The following is a 20,693-nucleotide window of genomic DNA, read 5'->3' as shown; positions in this document are numbered from 1 at the left end:
TATTGACTTGTCAAAAGCTTTTGACATGGTGGACCATAAAATTCTGCTATCAAAGCTAGAAAGATATGGTATTCGAGGTCTGTCCAACAAGTGGATCAGTTCCTTCCTGACAAATCGTATGCAGGCAGTGTGCGTCAAGCACACAAATATTGAACTAAAAGCTGTATCTAATCACTTATCTGACTATAAACAAATAAAATGTGGTGTACCCCAAGGATCCGTATTGGGACCCCTTCTGTTTCTTCTGTACATAAATGATCTAAGCTTAAATATTGATGCACACAAATCAATCATATTTGCAGATGACACCACGATTCTACTAAAAGGAGATGACGATGAACAGTTACAGCAGACAGTAAACACGGTCACGAAACAACTTAGCAGCTGGGCACAGAGTAATCAGCTTGTAATAAACAGTAAGAAAACCGTTGCTCTAAAATTCCACAATGTTCCTAACAAGGATATGTTTATCCCATCAGTCTCTATCAATGACGAACCAGTTGGTAACAGTACTGAAACCAAATTCTTAGGACTTTGGCTGCAGAGTAACATCAGATGGAATAAGCATATTGAATGTCTCAATGCAGAACTGAGCAAAACATGTTATCTTCTTTGTTCATTAAAATCATGCTGTAGTGAGAAAACAGTACTGAATGCATATCATGCGTACTTTCATTCTCGTCTTAGATATGGGGTCACCTTCTGGGGAAACTCTAAAATAGCTAATAGCACTTTTAAACTACAAAAAAGGGCCATTAGAATCTTGTTTGGGTGCAAGCCTAGAGACTCTTGTAAACCCCTGTTTAAGAAATCTGGTATTCCCCCATTACCGTGTGTATACATTATGGAAACCCTTTTGTTCTTTAAATTAAATGTAATAGGCAAGGACCAGAGGCTACAAAAAAACTGTGATATACATGAGCACTTTACCAGACAAAACAGGAACTTACATATGACTCAAATCAGCACAGCACTGTGCCAAAAAGGTACTTTTCACATGGGAGTTAAGCTTTATAACAAACTTCCTGAAAACATAAAAGCTATCACAGAGGTCAATACATTTGGAAAATCTCTAAAGTCATATTTACAGCATCACTGCTTTTATTCCATTGAAGAATATTTAAATTTATGAAATGTGTTATATAAATACTTGTGTGTAAAGTGTATTATTGTAAGCTTAAATATGTATGCCTTGAAATTACTTTCAGCCTGTATATTTATAACTTGACTTGTCCAATGTCTTATGCATAAGCTGCTATGTAGACAACAGGACCAATAAAATACAATCTACAACAATCTACAATCCTTTGAAAATGGTGTAACGTTGAAACACATTAGGTGTAACATAGTCAATAAAAACTGTGGCCAAGACAAAAGCGTTGTTACAATGAAACATACAAGGAAGTAATCAAACAAGTAATAAATTCCAGGGCAATGACCAGAGTTATAGCCAGAAGAGAAGAGAAAGAAGTTTGGAAAATATTCCAGCCCACTAAATGCAAAAAGGAGGAAGGGGGGGTGTGGGGTGGGGGGGTGAGAAATGAGAACACAATGGGATCCCAAAAGTATAAGATGCTTAAAAATTTAACAGCAAAGTAGCAAAATCAGAACAAGTTAAATATGTAAAGAATTAGTTAAAATAAATGAAGCTCTGTGAGGATAAACACAATTTTAGAGAAGTAAAAAGTAAAGGCATTAACTCGGTAAGTGCAAAGCTGTAGCCTATGTTACAAGCAGAAGAGAAGGCTGATATTTGCCAGGAGAAGAGCTGTACAACAGTGTGACAGGAGAAAAGTAGGAAGTGTGATGTTGAAGAAAGTTATCGGCAGTAAATGAATTGAGCTCAAAGAATCTGTCAACAGTGAATGAGGTATCTTCAGAGTTATTAAAATCAACAAGAACTATAGATAGTTTTTAAAATCAACAGTATTTCAAGGGACTATGAGAACTGATAATTTATTTTGAGAAAGTTTAATCATAACAGTATCAAATGAACAGACAAATGTAAAACTTATTATCTGCCGACTATAATACATAGAAGAACAGCAGCAAAAGGGAATTAGAGGTGTTAATGAATGGAAGCATAAGGAAGAAATTGAGAAGCCACTGACAAACTGCAGATGTGAGTTGGAAGAGACTGCTAGTAGGAGCACTAAATGACAAAAAAGAAAAATTGGAATTGAGTGCTCATCCAACACCCAGTTTTATTTCTTGCTGAGTCATTTATTTTATAGCGAATGTCACAACTGAATGGAAGTAGCATTTATTTCTTCCCATAATAGTACGAGTCATTTTAAACCCTATTCCTTCTATGACACAATTTGTGAATTTGTTGCTTGATGATACAACTGAGCAACAAAAGTATCACATCTACAAAAATGTATGCAATTATTGTATGCTTGTATTACTTACAGGTTCTTTTTTTACGTGTGAAGCGTCAGGTGGAGAAATGGTTTCTTCCTCGGACACAACCTCCTGTACAGAAAAAACAGCAGTTGCACATTAACTGAGAAGTAGAACAAAGGAAGCATAAGAAATTAAATCAATTATCTGTTTACATCTCCACAGCACAAAAATGAATTTATGCTTTCCACAAGAGAAACTGCAAATACTCATGATGCGCTACTTGTTAAAGTCTCCAGGCCAAAGACTGGTCTGATGCAGTTCACCGTACCAGCCTACCCAGTGCAAGCCTCTTTGGAGCAGTGTACCTACTACAACCTACATCCAATTAAACCTACTAACTGTAGCCTAGTCTTGGTCTTCCTCTACAATTTTTTAACACCCATACTTTCCTTCATTACCAAATAAACTTTTTCTTGACACCCTAGGCTGTATCCTCTCAACTGACCCCTACTTTTAGTTCAGTGCACGGAAAAAAGGATGATGATGTATGCTCACTCATGTGTATTGTATTGTACTGAAACTTCTTTAACTCACTGTTGTTGCTTTTACATGCCCAGTTTAGGGTCCCACTGCTACACAGTGTATGCCTAGTGGGCATGAAGAGCCTGGTTCCATCTGCAATGCATTCCCAATCTCATCAGCAACTCTGTTGTGCCCTAGGTCTTTATTTAGTTCACATTTTTCATTTTCCACATCTATGGGGAACATTTTACTTAAAAACTTAAGCATTATCCTCTCTCTCTCTCTCTCTCTCTCTCTCTCTCTCTCTCTCTCTCTCTCTCTCTCTCACCCCTCCCACTTTTCTTTTTTTAATATGTGATATCACGAATTAAACCCACCCTACTAGCATTCCACAGTTGGCACCAGAATTGTACGTTTCTGTCAGACACCGATAACAGTCACGCGGGATCCGGCAGACCCAGTGGTGCACGCCTATTGAGCCATGCCTCCAGCTGCTCTGGGCTATGCACGCCATCGGCCGCCACGATACGGGGCAGCTGGAGGTAGTCTCTCGCCCACTTGCACTTACAGCTTCTTCGTTACAATACCATCATCTGCGTTTAGTTCAGAAAGCCTCAACATTGTTGTTGTTGTTGTAACAGTTGGACTCTGCTTCTACCTGCATTATTTGTAATGAGTCTTCATATGCTTGGAGAAATAAAAGTTAAGTAAACCTTCTTTTTACCGTGTTGCTTGCTAATCATTTCTGCTACTGTCCAGCTGTCCTATGATGACACTTGCCACCCTGCTCTGTAGACCACCTACCCTTACTGTTGAGTACAAAGCTGTACCAAACAAAATCTGTGAGATTGTTAGCATCCTATACACTCAAACATCACAAATATTGGGTTTCTTGTTCTTGGAAAAATTTTAATTGAGTTAATTCTTTCTTCTGGCTACAAGTATTGTGACGTATAGTAATTGCACAGCACAACTGGTTAAACTGTGTCAACTGACATAAGATTATCTCTGCTTGCAACAATGTTAGTAGTCTGTCACTGCTGTTCTTATGAATTAGTAGAAGTGGTAGTGAGACATCAGTCTGAAGTTTCAGTCATAATTAGAGTGTTTACAGTCAGTTAAAATGTGGGTGTATTGATGTGTGTTGTGCCACATTGTACAAATGATTATAGGTCGTACAGAAAGTTCAGTGTTAGATAAATTAGTTGTGACAGAAAATTTGGGTGAGTCAATGTTTCAGTGTGAAACAGTTTATTGTAAGTTGTGGCAGAAAACCAATATCCCAACATCATGTCATTTTATTTTTTGTGTTTGTGTAAGAAACATAAATTCTCTGCATCCCTATCCACTCCGCAATAAAACCATTTCATAATCGTAATGAAGCAAAATAGAGATTTTGAACTATTATCTAATAAAGGACCTAATACGGTGGAATAGAAGAAGAGGATTACTGTGACATGGGCATTTTGGTGGGGGCTGTCGGGAAAGGTTCTACATTCTTGAGGGTCCTCACACAATGGATCTATTCAACAAAAAGTATATCTCATTAGATGCCTTCAGCGATGTTTCCACACCACACATGAGAACTGCAGGGTGTAAATTGTAATGATGCATACATCACCACAGTGCTTTATACCATACTAAGTACCAATTTCACATTTAAGCGATGTAGATGGCATTGGAAGATCACTCAAGTGCCAATCAAAATACATTGTGACTAAGAGTAACACAGCTTTGTGAGCATCTGAAGCTCATTTCTTATTGCTGTGCTAGGGATTGCCTAACGTGATTTAGGAAAACCACACAGAGTTTGAAGGTAGCTGATAGAGGACAGGGACGAGTAGAAGGGCAAAGGGAATAAGGGTGGTCATAACACACTCACAGAAAAGTTCCAAACACACACCTGAAGTGACTAATGTAACCATGGATAATGCAAATCAGTATTTCAGACAGGAATCTAAAACCTGGTCATCCCAAAAGAAGACTAAACTACAAAACATCACTAGGTGTGTGGGAGCATATAAGAAATGAGATGTTCTAGATGATGACAGAGTGGGAGATGAGGAACTCATTCACGTTAAGAAATTGGGATAGAAAGAAAGTAAGAGTGAAGAGAGACATAAGGAAAGTGTATGTTCAGTGGCTTGTGAAAGGTCCAAAGGTCTTGTTGGCCAAGTGCCAAGGTCCAAAGGTCTTGTTGGCCAAAAGCTCACTTTCTGACAGTCTTTTTGTTGTGCCTATCTCTGACTCAACATCTCTGTTATATGGTGAGTAGCAGCTATTCTTTTCATAATATTGCTAAAGAGACTATTTGGTAAATAACATTATTCTTTCACATTTTCTAGTCTTATTCTTCAGCTTCCTAGTGAACTGCCTTTCTTTTCATTAGTGGTCATAGTTATTGTGATATTTTGAAATTAAGTAAGAGTTTACATTTGGTCCAAGTTATACCATACATGGCCATGTATGTAATGTAGTTCACATAATGAAATTTTGTTTAAACTTGAGAAGAGGTTTATACCTTAAATCTTGAGGAAAGTGACTTTATCTGATGCACACTAATTTCTGGCCACATCATCAAACAATACAATGAGGGTGAACTATTCACAACACCCATCATGCCTCATAAATGGTTCAAGATATTAAAACAAGTCTTTGTCAAATGGTGGCATGCAAAGAGAGTAGTATTTTCTCATATAGTTAATATGCTAAACTTTCTTATCTACCACAATATACAAGTAACTACACATTTTTTCTATAGAACAATGTCATTTTTTTAAGAGCCATCAACAGCTTGTGAAATGAGAATTGGTATAGGTTTGCGAGACTATAAGTGATAAAATTGTACACTTATGTTTATACCAAGAATGGACTTTTTCATAAGTTACTGATATGTTTGGCCCTCAGTTGCTTGTTAAATGATACACTGCTTCAGGATTCCCTTGCAACTGCATCTGTATTACCATGTTATGGAGGTAAAGCTTTGTAAATGCTGCTGTATTTTGGCAAAATAAGTAAATTTTAACATTGCAACAAGAGAAGTGTACATGTTACTTAAAAGCTGACACTCATGACATTTCTCTGAAGAAAGAATGGAAATAAATCTGGAAAAAATTAATTGCCACTTACATTGCAATTTCAGCATAATCTTGTATCCCAGTATATTTATTTAAAAGAAAAAAACTAAAAATTAAAAAAGATGAAAGGACCAGAGATTGAAACTTACCACAAAGATGGCATGTTAAGTTGCAGACAGGCACAATTAAAAGACACCTACATAAAGCTTTCGGTCACAGCCTTCATCAGCAAAAGAAAAACACAACCCACTCATACACACAAGCAAGCACACCTCATGCACACATAACTGCCAACTCCAGTATCACGGGAGATGCCCATGATGCTGGAGTTGGTAGTTGTGTGCATGAGATGTGCTTGCTTGTGTGTACGAGTGGTGTGTGTTTTTCTTTTGCTGATGAAGGCTGTGGGCGAAAGCTTTATGTAAGTGTCTTTTAATTGTGCCTGTCTGCAACTTAAAGTGTTTTCTGTAATGTAAGTAGCAATCTCTCTTTTCCCACAATGTTTACATTCCTACTTGGAGTTTCCACTGTTTAATCTGACTGAGATTAAAGGTTGCCAAAGGATTTTATTTTTGTATGATTACAGAAATATGAAAACAATTCACAGAATTTAGTACACCAGCTTCTTGTTCCTAACCCCATTCAGGTAAAATACCTGAACTTTTTCATTCCAACACTTTTTGAAATTTTAAAGATATAATCTACTCTCATCTTGATGAGTAGTTGCAAGCAGCTCATAAAAGGAAACAGCTGTGTTTCTTCAAACAAAGCTTCGCTCCTTTTTGACTCCGGAATACAAGTAGTAGAACTTATCGAAAAATGACTATTTCATAACTCTGAAGCTGTAATGACTGACAACTTGCAGACTCATCAATATCTTTGATGAACCAAAGGATATTTGAAGTGAAAAATTTCAGTCCTTTACTCTGTACAGGTATAGGATTTGACGTAAATTGCTTTCACACTTTTCAGATCATTGTGGTGTAGTTAGAAAATCCTTTGGTAAAGTTTGCATCCCAGCTGTTCATTATTAAGAATCCACTAGGATACTCCACTGAAATTGCAGCTGAATCAGCTATCTATTTTTCCCAGACTTCTAAACTACTTTTTTCTTCTTCGGCGTAGGGACATTCATGGTGAGTTTTGAGTAACACCTACTTTGTCTTGGTTATGTGTGAGATTTTGTTTCTTTTGCCAAAAAACAGCCATGTATACACAACTTCACCTCAAACACTGTTGCAATGTGATGGAATCCTGGAAGTGTATTATTGAATATGCAAATGGAGACAAAATAAGTCAATAACTTATGGAAAAGTTAATTTTCAGTATAAAAATAAATGTGTAACTTCTTCACTTATGTTTTGCAAACCCACACTAATTTGCATGTCAAAAACTATCAATGGTCTTTAACAAATATATTATTATTTTTAAGAAACCTGTAGTTACTTGTTTATCATGATAGATAAAATTCTGCATGCTGATCATATACCAAGTGCCATCATTTGTCAACAAAATTGTTTCATCTTGAACCATTTATGAGGCACAAAGGATTTTATGGATAGTGCACTCTCACTGTATCATTTATGCGCATATGGAATGGAGTGCACTACTCACAATCCATTTTCTCTAGAATGGAGAGTTTAAAGAAAAATTGGAGACGAATTCCACCTTGTGCAAGACACCTTCGTAATTTTGTTTTCAGCCACACATGTTCCAACATCTTTAGTGCTTATCTTCAGAGGGTTTGTTTATTTTCCTTATGCAAAACTGTTACATTTTAACTTTTAAGGAAACTATTGGTACAAAATATTTACATTTGTAAAATAAGTGAGTTTTGTCAAATGTTTTTACATTGATTTGCGTGGAGTGCAGAACTGAGACATGTGTCACTGAGTTGAGACACTCTACGTTCTTTATTTATGGTATGCCTAAAATTTCTGGTTTTGTAGCACATTTGGAAATAAAGGGGATTTGCACATTTTTTTACTATCACATATATCCAACAGCTACATGTGAGGTGTGTAAACAAATGCATACATCCACTTTATTTCCAAATGTACTATAAACTAGAAACTTATTTTACAAATGTAAATATTTTGTACCAAAAGTTTCTTTAAAGGTTAGCATGTAACAATTTTGCTGAACAAAAATAAACAAACCACAAAGTGCTGAAATGTGTCTGAGTGAAAACAAAACTACAAAGATGTCTTTCATAAGGCGGAATCCCTCTCCAATTTTCTTGGCAAGCACAGAAATAAGAAGAACTGCAACATTCACAAGATGACTAAAGAAAAACTCAATACGTTAGCTACATTTCATATGCAGGAATGTGTGTCCTAACATACATCTAACATAAACTCATGGTGGCTCCTACTTTTTATTACAAACTGTTCAAATTTTATGGGTAGGTTACTTAATTTTGAAATAACACCTTAGATAAGACCACTAATGAAAAGCTACCCAGTTCACTATGAAGCTGGCAAATTAGGCTATAAGAGTGAAAAGAATAAGTTTTTTTCCAAATATTTCCTTTAAAATCATTTGACAAGGACTGCAGGGCATCCAGTGTGCTTGTGAGATTCTATTCATTCTGTTACCGTTTTACCTCGGCTGGAAGGTTAATCAGCGTTTGGTGTGTGCACCTTCTGGTACATACAACAGTGCTTGGCTGGACGGGCAGTTAGCAAGCAGACAGACTGTCAGCTTTCTTTGTGCTCTCACACTAACAAATGCAATCTGTTCGTTGACTTAGTAGATCAGAGTTGCACTACTTTCCTGTTACGGAGAGAAAAATGGTATCACAAAGTAATCAGAAATATCTTACTAAATGCTGTAGATATTTATAAGATCTGACATAGGACCAGCTGGCTTTGAATTATCATGATGCACTTGGAAAACAATTAAATGAATTTGGACAGACCACAGGATTTGTGCAGAAAGCCTCTGCCAATGTGACTATGGCATTTAACATGACCATCAAACACCTTCTAACAAGCTGTAGCAGATGAGCTTACCGTGGAAATCTAGAAGATTTCTTTGAAATTATAGAGGCAACCCCTGAACGGATTGAAACTTTAGATATTAATTTGTAGCTTAAGTTGCTTAATTCGATTTATTTTGTAAAATTATGCAATTCATGAATGCCAGTTTCAGTTAAGTTTGTATTCCCATGTGCTACATAAATAAATGAAATAAATAAATAAATGGTCTTGGAAATAAAAATGTACCCATTTCTTAGTTCAAAGAAATACTGCTGAACAGTTAACATTAATCAATATCAAAGATCTTGACACAGAATCAATTTTTCACTGTGAAGTGCTATGTGCAATTCTTCAAAAACCGGGCTTCACCCAGACCCTCATCTTTTGCTGATGGTGCCCTAACTGAGTGAGATATCTGGGCACAGCTTCCGATCCAAACTCACTGCTACACTTCTGCCAGTATCTTCGTCGCATTATTTCCTTTGATTCACATCCCCACAAGCTCCTCAAGTGACACAAGTCCTACAGTTCACATTCCGTTGCAAATGTCTAGCCTGTGATAAACGCAACTGTTTGGCTTGCTTGATAAAGATACATAGTTTTTTGGCAATTATAATGATGACACTTAGGCGAAACAAATGCTGCACATTTGAGAGTTACAGAGGTGAGCAAGTGTGTCGGAACTTATCCCAGTTCACTGTCACTAGCGCCACATCATCGTAACATGCCTGTGCGAAGCATGAAAGTATTGCACCATAATCAAAGAACAAAATTAAAAATTAAAGGAACTTTTCCAAACTTTGTAAATGTATGCTTCAGTATATTAATATCAAAATTGTTAAGTCTCAGAATGATCAGATGAATGTTTTGCAAATACACTGTTTTAAGAAAAAAAAGTAAATAGCACTAAATGATAAAGCCAGAAAGCTAAAAATTGTTCAGTACAAGCAAACATGTCGCAATCAACTGTTACAAGTCTCAATTTGATCGAAGCAATATTTTGGTCAAAATTGGCACTTTTAAGGAAAAATTAAGGCACTAAATATTAGACCCAGAAAGATGAAAATTCATATGAAGTATCAATTTGTTATAAAAACATTAACTATGTGACCCCATTAATCTAGCTCTAACAGTTTGCAAGTAATTTACTAAAAACTAAATTTGGAATAGATTATTTGTAATAGATTAAGTATCATTTACATTAATGATACAAAGTTCAGGTTATAGCACTTGATTACAACCATTAAATAATAAAGCTGTAACAAGTTTCAAGACTGGTCTCTTGAAGTTTTAGTTCAGAGGTCATATTCTACTGTCGGTTCCGTTCTAAAAATTCTAGTCGGCACAGTTTAAATGGAGTTGCACTGAGACTTTTTTTAATAACTAATGCCAACTAACTTTAATCATACAAAAATTACAAATATTGTAGATTGGTTCATGACAAAATAATTAAATAATATATGTCCAAGAAAGCGGTCATCTATATGCTACTACCTGGACATAAAGTGGTGGACAGAAGATGTTCCGTTAGGCTGTCCGCTGCACCCATATATAAATACGGTTGGAGAGGAAGTGAGAGAGACACTTTGCACTGAGCTATCACCCTGCCTGCGTCAGTCAAGCACCGGCTTTCGTGATGCATTGGATGACATCACAGCCAGGTTGCTACTAAATGCATGTCGTCAGTACAAATAGAAATGAATGCGTGAGGACTATACACCGTCCTGGATTGTGTGGATTTCACAAAAGTAACTATGTGCCACCCATAATGTTGAAAAAACTGGGTGGCAAGTAGGGAGTTTATTTTTTACCTTTTGTGGCTAGCAATGAGCTTTGATGATTAGAAATCAGGGCAAAAGACAATTTAATTGGAACATACTGTAGAGGTCACCTCTGAACCACTCATAGTGTTATTTATGATAGGAACATTATTATTATTATTATTATTATTATTATTATTATTATTATTATTAATATTCTTCCTTTTCTCAGATGTTACGTCTGGTCAAAAATGGAAAGTGACGCGGACCTTGATCAAGCGTGACTTCCTTTTAACTGTACGGTATATGTTACATTGCATTTAGGAACTTTCGGGGGGTAATTGAACATGTATCAATAATTACAGATTTCTGTAGTTGTATATATAAGTTTGGATGTAGCTGTATTGCGTTGATGTACTGGTGGATATTGTGTGGTATGACTCCTGTAGTTGATAGTATAATTGGCATAATGTCAACTTTATCCTGATGCCACATGTCCTTGACTTCCTCAGCCAGTTGGATGTACTTTTCAATTTTTTCTCCTGTTTTCTTTTGTATATTTGTTGTATTTGGTATGGATATTTTGATTAGTTGTGTTAATTTCTTCTTTTTAGGGTGAGTATGATGTCAGGTTTGTTATGTGGTGTTGTTTTATCTGTTATAATGGTTCTGTTCCAGTATAATTTGTATTCATCATTCTCCAGTACATTTTGTGGCGCATACTTGTATGTGGGAACGTGTTGTTTTATAAGTTTATGTTGTAAGGCAAGGTGTTGATTTATTATTATTATTATTATTATTATTATTATTATTATGAGGAATATAACTATGTTTGTGCATGTGAACTTTTACTGAATATATGAATCTGTTAGAACTCAAAACTTTTATTTATAATCATAGTTCCTGATCCTGCTGAGTAAATAGAGAGAAAGAAACATTTTTTCACTGAGCGCAAGTAGAATGTGGATTTGCAAACTGGAAATTTTGGTCAGCATGTTCTCCATCACTTTCTGGCTGACCGCAAAAATAATTTTCAAGCTCTTGTGAAAGACAGCAATTAATTCATTATACAACAAAATTAATTAACCTGCTGCCCACAACACAACTCAAAAATTTGTTTTCTAGAACACTTCACTTAATTTTAATGTTTCTAATTCTTGGGTATAATCTGATTTGAAACAGAGACAAAAAAATACAGCACTTTATAAACAATAAATAAAGTTGTTTTTTGTTTAGGGATCTTCAGTCTACATTTCTTTAATGATTTTTGTGATGCTTCACCAGCACAAGTGGCATTTAAGATTCACCACCAGGAACTGAAAGTAAATCTTTGGTAACATCAGGCACTTGTGCTGGCAAAAATCAGAAAATCATTAAAAAATCATTGGCAGAAAATCTCTAGAAAAAGCCACCAGATAGCCCGAAAATTATTTTTGCAGTCAACCAGAAAGTGATGGAGAACTTCTTGTTGTTGTTGTGGTCTTCAGTCCGGAGACTGGTTTGATGCAGCTCTCCACGCTACTCTATCCTGTGCAAGCTTCTTCATCTCCCAGTATCTACTGCAACCTACATCCTTCTGAATCTGCTTAGTGTATTCATCTCTTGGTCTCCCTCTACGATTTTTACCCTCCACACTGCCCTCCAATGCTAAATTTGTGACCCCTTGATGCCTCAAAACATGTCCTACCAACCGATCCCTTCTTCTAGTCAAGTTGTGCCACAAACTTCTCTTCTCCCCAATCCTATTCAATACCTCCTCATTAGTTACGTGATCTACCCACCTTATTTTCAGCATTCTTCTGTAGCACCACATTTCAAAAGCTTCTATTCTCTTCTTGTCCAAACTAGTTATCATCCATGTTTCACTTCCATACAAATAATTTCAGAAACGACTTCCTGACACTTAAATCTATACTCGATGTTAACAAATTCCTCTTCTTGAGAAACGCTTTCCTTGCCATTGCCAGTCTACATTTTATATCCTCTCTACTTCGACCATCATCGGTTATTTTACTCCCTACACAGCAAAACTCCTTTACTACTTTAAGTGTCTCATTTCCTAATCTAATTCCCTCAGCATCACCCGACTTAATTTGACTACATTCCATTATCCTCGTTTTGCTTTTGTTGATGTTCATCTTATATCCTCCTTTCAAGACACTGTCCATTCCGTTCAACTGCTCTTCCAAGTCCTTTGCTGTCTCTGACAGAATTACAATGTCATCGGCGAACCTCAAAGTTTTTACTTCTTCTCCATGAATTTTAATACCTACTCCGAATTTTTCTTTTGTTTTCTTTACTGCTTGCTCAATATACAGATTGAATAACATCGGGGAGAGGCTACAACCCTGTCTTACACCTTTCCCAACCACTGCTTCCCTTTCAAACCCCTCGATATAACTGCCATCTGGTTTCTGTACAAACTGTAAATAGCCTTTCGCTCCCTGTATTTTACCCCTGCCACCTTCAGAATTTGAAAGAGAGTATTCCAGTTAACATTGTCAAAAGCTTTCTCTAAGTCTACAAATGCTAGAAACGTAGGTTTAAGCCGTAAGGTCAGTATTGCCTCACGTGTTCCAACATTTCTACGGAATCCAAACTGATCTTCCCCGAGGTCGGCTTCTACCAGTTTTTCCATTCGTCTGTAAAGAATTCGCGTTAGTATTTTGCAGCTGTGACTTATTAAACTGATAGTTCAGTAATTTTCACATCTGTCAACACCTGCTTTCTTTGGGATTGGAATTATTATATCCTTCTTGAAGTCTGAGGGTATTTCTCCTGTTTCATACATCGTGCTCACCAGATGGTAGAGTTTTGTCATGACTGGCTCTCCCGAGGCCATCAGTAGTTCAAATGGAATGTTGTCTACTCCCGGGGCCTTGTTTCGAGTCAGGTCTTTCAGTGCTCTGTCAAACTCTTCACGCAGTATCTTATCTCCCATTTCGTCTTCATCTACATCCTCTTCCATTTCCATAATATTGTCCTCAAGTACATTGCCCTTGTACAAACCCTCTATATACTCCTTCCACCTTTCTGCCTTCCCTTCTTTGCTTAGAACTGGGTTGCCATCTGAGCTCTTGATATTCATACAAGTGGTTCTCTTCTCTCCAAAGGTCTCTTTAATTTTCCTGTAGGCAGTATCTATCTTACCCCTAGTGAGACAAGCCTCTACATCCTTACATTTGTACTCTAGCCATCCCTGCTTAGCCATTTTGCACTTCCTGTCAATATCATTTTTGAGACGTTTGTATTCCTTTTTGCCTGCTTCATTTACTCCATTTTTATATTTTCTCCTTTCATCAATTAAATTCAATATTTCTTCTGTTACCCAAGGATTTCTATTAGCCCTCGTCTTTTTACCTACTTGATCGTCTGCTGCCTTCACTACTTCATCCCTCAGAGCTACCCATTCTTCTTCTACTGTATTTCTTTCCCCCATTCCTGTCAATTGTTCCCTTATGCTCTCCCTGAAACTCTGTACAACCTCTGGTTCTTTCAGTTTATCCAGGTCCCATCTCCTTAAATTCCCACCTTTTTGCAGTTTCTTCAGTTTCAATCTGCAGTTCATAACCAATAGATTGTGGTCAGAATCCACATCTGCCCCAGGAAATGTCTTACAATTTAAAACCTGGTTCCTAAATCTCTGTCTTACCATTATATAATCTATCTGATACCTTTTAGTATCTCCAGGATTCTTCCAGGTATACAGCCTTCTTTTATGATTCTTGAACCAAGTGTTGGCTGTGATTAAGTTATGCTCTGTGCAAAATTCTACAAGGCGGCTTCCTCTTTCATTCCTTCCCCCCAGTCCATATTCACCTACTATGTTTCCTTCTCTCCCTTTTCCTACTGACGAATTCCAGTCACCCATCACTATTAAATTTTCGTCTCCCTTCACTACCTGAATAATTTATTTTATCTCGTCATACATTTCATCTATTTCTTCATCATCTGCAGAGGTAGTTGGCATATAAACTTGTACTACTGTAGTAGACTTGGGCTTTGTGTCTATCTTGGCCACAATAACGCGTTCACTATGCTGTTTGTAGTAGCTAACCCGCACTCCTATTTTTTTATTCATTATTAAACCTACTCCTGCATTACCCCTATTTGATTTTGTATTTATAACCCTGTAATCACCTGACCAAAAGTCTTGTTCCTCTGCCACCGAACTTCACTAATTCCCACTATATCTAACTTTAACCTATCCATTTCCCTTTTTAAATTTTCTAACCTACCTGCCCGATTAAGGGATCTGACATTCCACGCTCCGATCCGTAGAACGCCAGTTTTCTTTTTCCTGATAACGACGTCCTCCTGAGTAGTCCCCGCCCGGAGATCCGAATGGGGGACTATTTTACCTCCGGAATATTTTACCCAAGAGGACGCCATCATCATTTAATCATACAGTAGAGCTGCATGTCCTCGGGAAAAATTACGGCCGTAGTTTCCCCTTGCTTTCAGCCGTTCGCAGTACCAGCACAGCAAGGCCGTTTTGGTTAATGTTACAAGGCCAGATCAGTCAATCATCCAGACTGTTGCCCCTGTAACTACTGAAAAGGCTGCTGCCCCTCTTCAGGAACCACATGTTTGTCTGGCCTCTCAACAGATACCCCTCTGTTGTGGTTGCACCTACGGTACGGCCATCTGTATCGCTGAGGCACGCAAGCCTCCCCACCAATGGCAAGGTCCATTGTTCATGGTTCATGGTTCATGGTGCGCAACCAATGCTTGCTTTGTCAGGAAAGAGGGAAGGAGAGGGGAAGACGAAAGGATGTGGGTTTTAAGGGAGAGGGTAAGGAGTCATTCCAATCCCGGAAGTGGAAAGACTTACCTTAGGGGGAAGAAAGGACGGGTATACACTCGCACACACACACATATCCATCCACACATATACAGACAGAAGCAGACATATTCAACGACAAAGAGTTTGGGCAGAGATGTCAGTCGAGGCGGAAGTGCAGAGGCAAAGATGTTGTTGAATGACAGGTGAGGAATGAGTGGCGGCAACTTGAAATTAGCGGAGAACTTACTGATCATAATTTCCAGTTTGCATATCCACATTCTACTTGTGCTCACTGAAAAAAATGTTTCTTTCTCTCTATTTATTCAGCAGGATCAGGAACTATGATTATAAATAAATGTTTTGAGTTCTAATATAGATGTGATGATGTGACTTACCAAATGAAAGCGCTGGCAGGTCGATAGACACACAAACAAACACAAACATACACACAAAATTCTTGCTTTCGCAACCAACGGTTGCTTCGTCAGGAAAGAAGGAAGGAGAGGGAAAGACGAAAGGATGTGGGTTTTAAGGGAGAGGGTAAGGAGTCATTCCAATCCCGGGAGTGAAAAGACTTACCTTAGGGGGAAAAAGGACGGGTATACACTCGTACACACACACATATCCATCCACACATATACAGACAGAAGCAGACATATTCAAAGACAAAGAGTTTGGGCAGAGATGTCAGTCGAGGCGGAAGTGCAGAGGCAAAGATGTTGTTGAATGACAGGTGAGGTATGAGTGGCGGCAACTTGAAATTAGCGGAGATTGAAGCCTGGTGGGTAACGGGAAGAGAGGATATATTGAAGAGCAAGTTCCCATCTCCGGAGTTCTGATAGGTTGGTGTTAGTGGGAAGTATCCAGATGACCCGGACGGTGTAACACTGTGCCAAGATGTGCTGGCCGTGCACCAAGGCATGTTTAGCCACAGGGTGATCCTCATTACCAACAAACACTGTCTGCCTGTGTCCATTCATGCGAATGGACTGTTTGTTGCTGGTCATTCCCACATAGAATGCATCACAGTGTAGGCAGGTCAGTTGGTAAATCACGTGGGTGCTTTCACACGTGGCTCTGCCTTTGATTGTTTACACCTTCCGGGTTACAGGACTGGAGTAGGTGGTGGTGGGAGGGTGCATGGGACAGGTTTTACACTGGGGGTGGTTACAAGGGTAGGAGCCAGAGGGTAGGGAAGGTGGTATGGCGATTTCATAGGGATGAACTAACAGGTTACGAAGGTTAGGTGGACGGCGGAAAGACACTCTTGGTGGAGTGGGGAGGATTTCATGAAGGATGGGTCTCATTTCAGGGCAGGATTTGAGGAAGTCGTATCCCTGCTGGAGAGCCACATTCAGAGTCTGATCCAGTCCCGGAAAGTATCCTGTCACAAGTGGGGTACTTTTGTGGTTCTTCTGTGAGAGGTTCTGGGTTTGAGGGGATGAGGAAGTGGCTCTGGTTATTTGCTTCTGTACCAGGTCGGGAGGGTAGTTGCGGGATGCGAAAGCTGTTGTCAGGTTGTTGGTGTAATGGTTCAGGGATTCTGGACTGGAGCAGATTCGTTTGCCACGAAGACCTAGGCTGTAGGGAAGGGACCATTTGATGTGGAATGGGTGGCAGCTGTCATAATGGAGGTACTGTTGCTTGTTGGTGGGTTTGATGTGGACGGACGTGTGAAGCTGGCCATTGGACAGATGGAGGTCAACGTCAAAGAAAGTGGCATGGGATTTGGCGTAGGACCAGGTGAATCTGATGGAACCAAAGGAGTTGAGGTTGGAGAGGAAATTCTGGAGTTCTTCTTCACTGTGAGTCCAGATCATGAAGATGTCGTCAATAAATTTGTACCAAACTTTGGGTTGGCAGGCCTGGGTAACCAAGAAGGCTTCCTCTAAGCGACCCATGAATAGGTTGGCGTACGAGGGGGCCATCCTGGTACCCATGGCTGTTCCCTTTAATTGTTGGTATGTCTGGCCTTCAAAAGTGAAGAAGTTGTGGGTCAGGATGAAGCTGGCTAAGGTAATGAGGAAAGAGGTTTTAGGAAGGGTGGCAGGTGATCGGCGTGAAAGGAAGTGCTCCATCGCAGCGAGGCCCTGGACGTGCGGAATATTTGTGTATAAGGAAGTGGCATCAATGGTTACAAGGATGGTTTCCGGGGGTAACAGACTGGGTAAGGATTCCAGGCATTCGAGAAAGTGGTTGGTGTCTTTGATGAAGGAGGGGAGACTGCATGTAATGGGTTGAAGGTGTTGATCTACGTAGGCAGAGATACGTTCTGTGGGGGCTTGGTAACCAGCTACAATGGGGCGGCCGGTATGATTGGGTTTGTGAATTTTAGGAAGAAGGTACTAGGTAGGGGTGCGGGGTGTCGGTGGGGTCAGGAGGTTGATGGAATCAGGTGAAAGGTTTTGCAGGGGGCCTAAGGTTTTGAGGATTCCTTGAAGCTCCGCCTGGACATCGGGAATGGGATTACCTTGGCAAACTTTGTATGTGGTGTTGTCTGGAAGCTGACGCAGTCCCTCAGCCACATACTCCCGACGATCAAGTACCATGGTCGTGGAACCCTTGTCCGCCGGAAGAATGACGATGGATCGGTCAGCCTTCAGATCACGGATTGCCTGGGCTTCAGCAGTGGTGATGTTGGGAGTAGGATTAAGGTTTTTTAAGAAGGATTGAGATGCAAGACTGGAAGTCAGAAATTCCTGGAAGGTTTGGAGAGGGGGATTTTGAGGAAGAGGAGGTGGGTCCCGGTGCGACGGAGGACGGAACTGTTCCAGGCAGGGTTCAATTTTTGCCACTTTCAACACTACCGCTGCTATAAAATCCACCGTTTCTAGTTCTCAAACAGTTCCTTTCACCTATTAAACAACCATTTCAGCTAGTTCTAATAACTTTCGCTTTATTTCCATTTCTGTTTTTCCCACATCACTGATAATTTTTAGCTGCTTTCCACAGGTTTTAACATCATTATTTCTTCATCAGACAATTGTTACCCTCATTTTCATAATCTGCCACCACAAAACCACTCCTTTTAATACATTACACGCAGTTTTTTCGAAATTTTCCAGAATTTCTCCGTCCTTTAACGGCAACACAACCACCTAACCTTTGTGCACATCGTTGTCTACCAACCCAAGTCCAACATAGCCCAGCTTTAACCAACACCTTTTCGCCTTTTTTCACACCAGATCTCCAGTTACTTTCCAGTTCACTTTTATCTCTCCCCATATATTTTTATTTTCATTTTCATTTCAGCCTCATGTTACACTTTCCACCTTCTAATACCATGTCACCCTCACAACACCCCCACAACGACCCCATTAAGTTTTATTTACATTCCCTCCGCAAACATGCCTTCGCCCTAGCCAGATTACGCTCCCATATCCTATTTTCTCAGGCTTGTCTGACATTTGGCATTACCCCCAAAGGCCTCACACTTAAAGTTCCCATCTCTGGCTGCAACCCTTCTTTCCATCAGTCCCTATACCAGTTCCAAACTGAACAATCCATTGCCCTCACCCACCTAATCCTTCACCTACACATCAACTCAGCCAATGAACACACCCGTCAACTCCTATCCTTAATAAAAGTCCTCAATCTCTCCTCTCCCACATCCACACCGGCTGTTCAGAGCATCCTCCTATAGGCCAATTGCAAATTAGAACAGCATGCCACCCTCCACCTCAAAAAACTATCCAATCTGCTGGTTTCCCACCTCCGGAAAGGCAACTCACTCACCCTTCACAACCTCTCCAGCAAACCTCAACCTCCTCTCATTGCACACAAACCCAGTCTCTCCCATCTACTCAATCTCCCACTTCCAGCTCCACTCCCTCCAAAACCTCAAAATTCCAATCAACACAATCTGGAACCACAACACCCTAATTCAGTAGTTAACCTTTCCTCCAAATCTCTCTCCCAATCCGAAACCTCAGCCCTATCCAAAGGTCTCACCTTCAGCCCCACTCCCAGATTCAACCAAACAGCCCTCGTCAAAGATTTACTGTCCTACACTCGTACTCTCTGCTGGAAATATCACTCTGCCACGAAGAAAAATGATCCTAATCGTACTCCTAATGATCCAACTCCCCAAGACACTATCCAAATTGACCCCTGCCTGGAACAGTTCCGTCCTCCGTTGCACCAGGACCCACCTCCTCTTCCTCAAAATCACCCTCTCCAAACCTTCCAGAAATTTCTGACTTCCATCAAACCCACCAACAAGCAACAGTACCTCCATTATGACAGCTGCCACCCATTCCACATCAAATGGTCCCTTCCCTACAGCCTAGGTCTTCGTGGCAAACGAATCTGCTCCAGTCCAGAATCCCTGAACCATTACACCAACAACCTGACAACAGCTTTCGCATACCGCAACTACCCTCCCGACCTGGTACAGAAGCAAATAACCAGAGCCACTTCCTCATCCCCTCAAACCCAGAACCTCTCACAGAAGAACCACAAAAGTACCCCACTTGTGACAGGATACTTTCCGGGACTGGATCAGACTCTGAATGTGGCTCTCCAGCAGGGACACGACTTCCTCAAATCCTGCCCTGAAATGAGACCCATCCTTCATGAAATCCTCCCCACTCCACCAAGAGTGTCTTTCCGCCGTCCACCTAACCTTCGTAACCTGTTAGTTCATCCCTATGAAATCGCCATACCACCTTCCCTACCCTCTGGTTCCTACCCTTGTAACCGCCCCCAGTGTAAGACCTGTCCCATGCACCCTCCCACCACCACCTACTCCAGTCCTGTAACCCGGAAGATGTACACGATCCAAGGCAGAGCCACGTGTGAAAGCACCCATGTGATTTACCAACTGACATGCCTACGCTGTGAAGCCTTCTATGTGGGAATGACCAGCAACAAACTGTCCATTCACATGAATGGACACAGGCAGACAGTGTTTGTTGGTAATGAGGATCACCCTGTGGCTAAACATGCCTTGGTGCACGGCCAGCACATCTTGGCACAGTGTTACACCGCCCGGGTTATCTGGATACTTCCCACTAACACCAACCTATCCGAACTCCAGAGATGGGAACTTGCTCTTCAATATATCCTCTCTTCTCACCTGTCATTCAACAACATCTTTGCCTCTGCACTTCCGCCTCGACCGACATCTCTGCCCGAACTCTTTGTCTTTGAATATGTCTGCTTCTGTCTGTATATGTGTGGATGGATATGTGTGTGTGTGCGAGTGTATACCCGTCCTTTC

The 20,693-nt window shown here is 39.9% G+C and overlaps 1 protein-coding gene across 16 annotated transcripts in view; it reads right to left on the bottom strand.

Moving 5' to 3' along the window:
* LOC126106362 (zinc finger protein 501-like) overlaps window positions 1–20,693 on the bottom strand; it is a 246,656-nt gene that overhangs the window by 133,279 nt on the left and 92,684 nt on the right. For all 16 annotated transcript variants that reach the window (XR_007523338.1, XR_007523337.1, XM_049912623.1 and 13 more), the window contains one exon: window positions 2,413–2,475. Coding sequence is in view for 14 of the 16 variants with exons in the window: in XM_049912623.1 (XP_049768580.1) it covers window positions 2,413–2,475 (63 nt within the window). In the remaining 2 variants the exon portion in view is untranslated. The remainder of the gene's footprint in view (window positions 1–2,412; window positions 2,476–20,693) is intronic.

Source organism: Schistocerca cancellata, chromosome 10, assembly GCF_023864275.1.
Source record: "Schistocerca cancellata isolate TAMUIC-IGC-003103 chromosome 10, iqSchCanc2.1, whole genome shotgun sequence".
NCBI classification, from domain to species: domain Eukaryota; kingdom Metazoa; phylum Arthropoda; class Insecta; order Orthoptera; family Acrididae; genus Schistocerca; species Schistocerca cancellata.
This window is presented reverse-complemented; position numbering and strand designations above follow the sequence as displayed.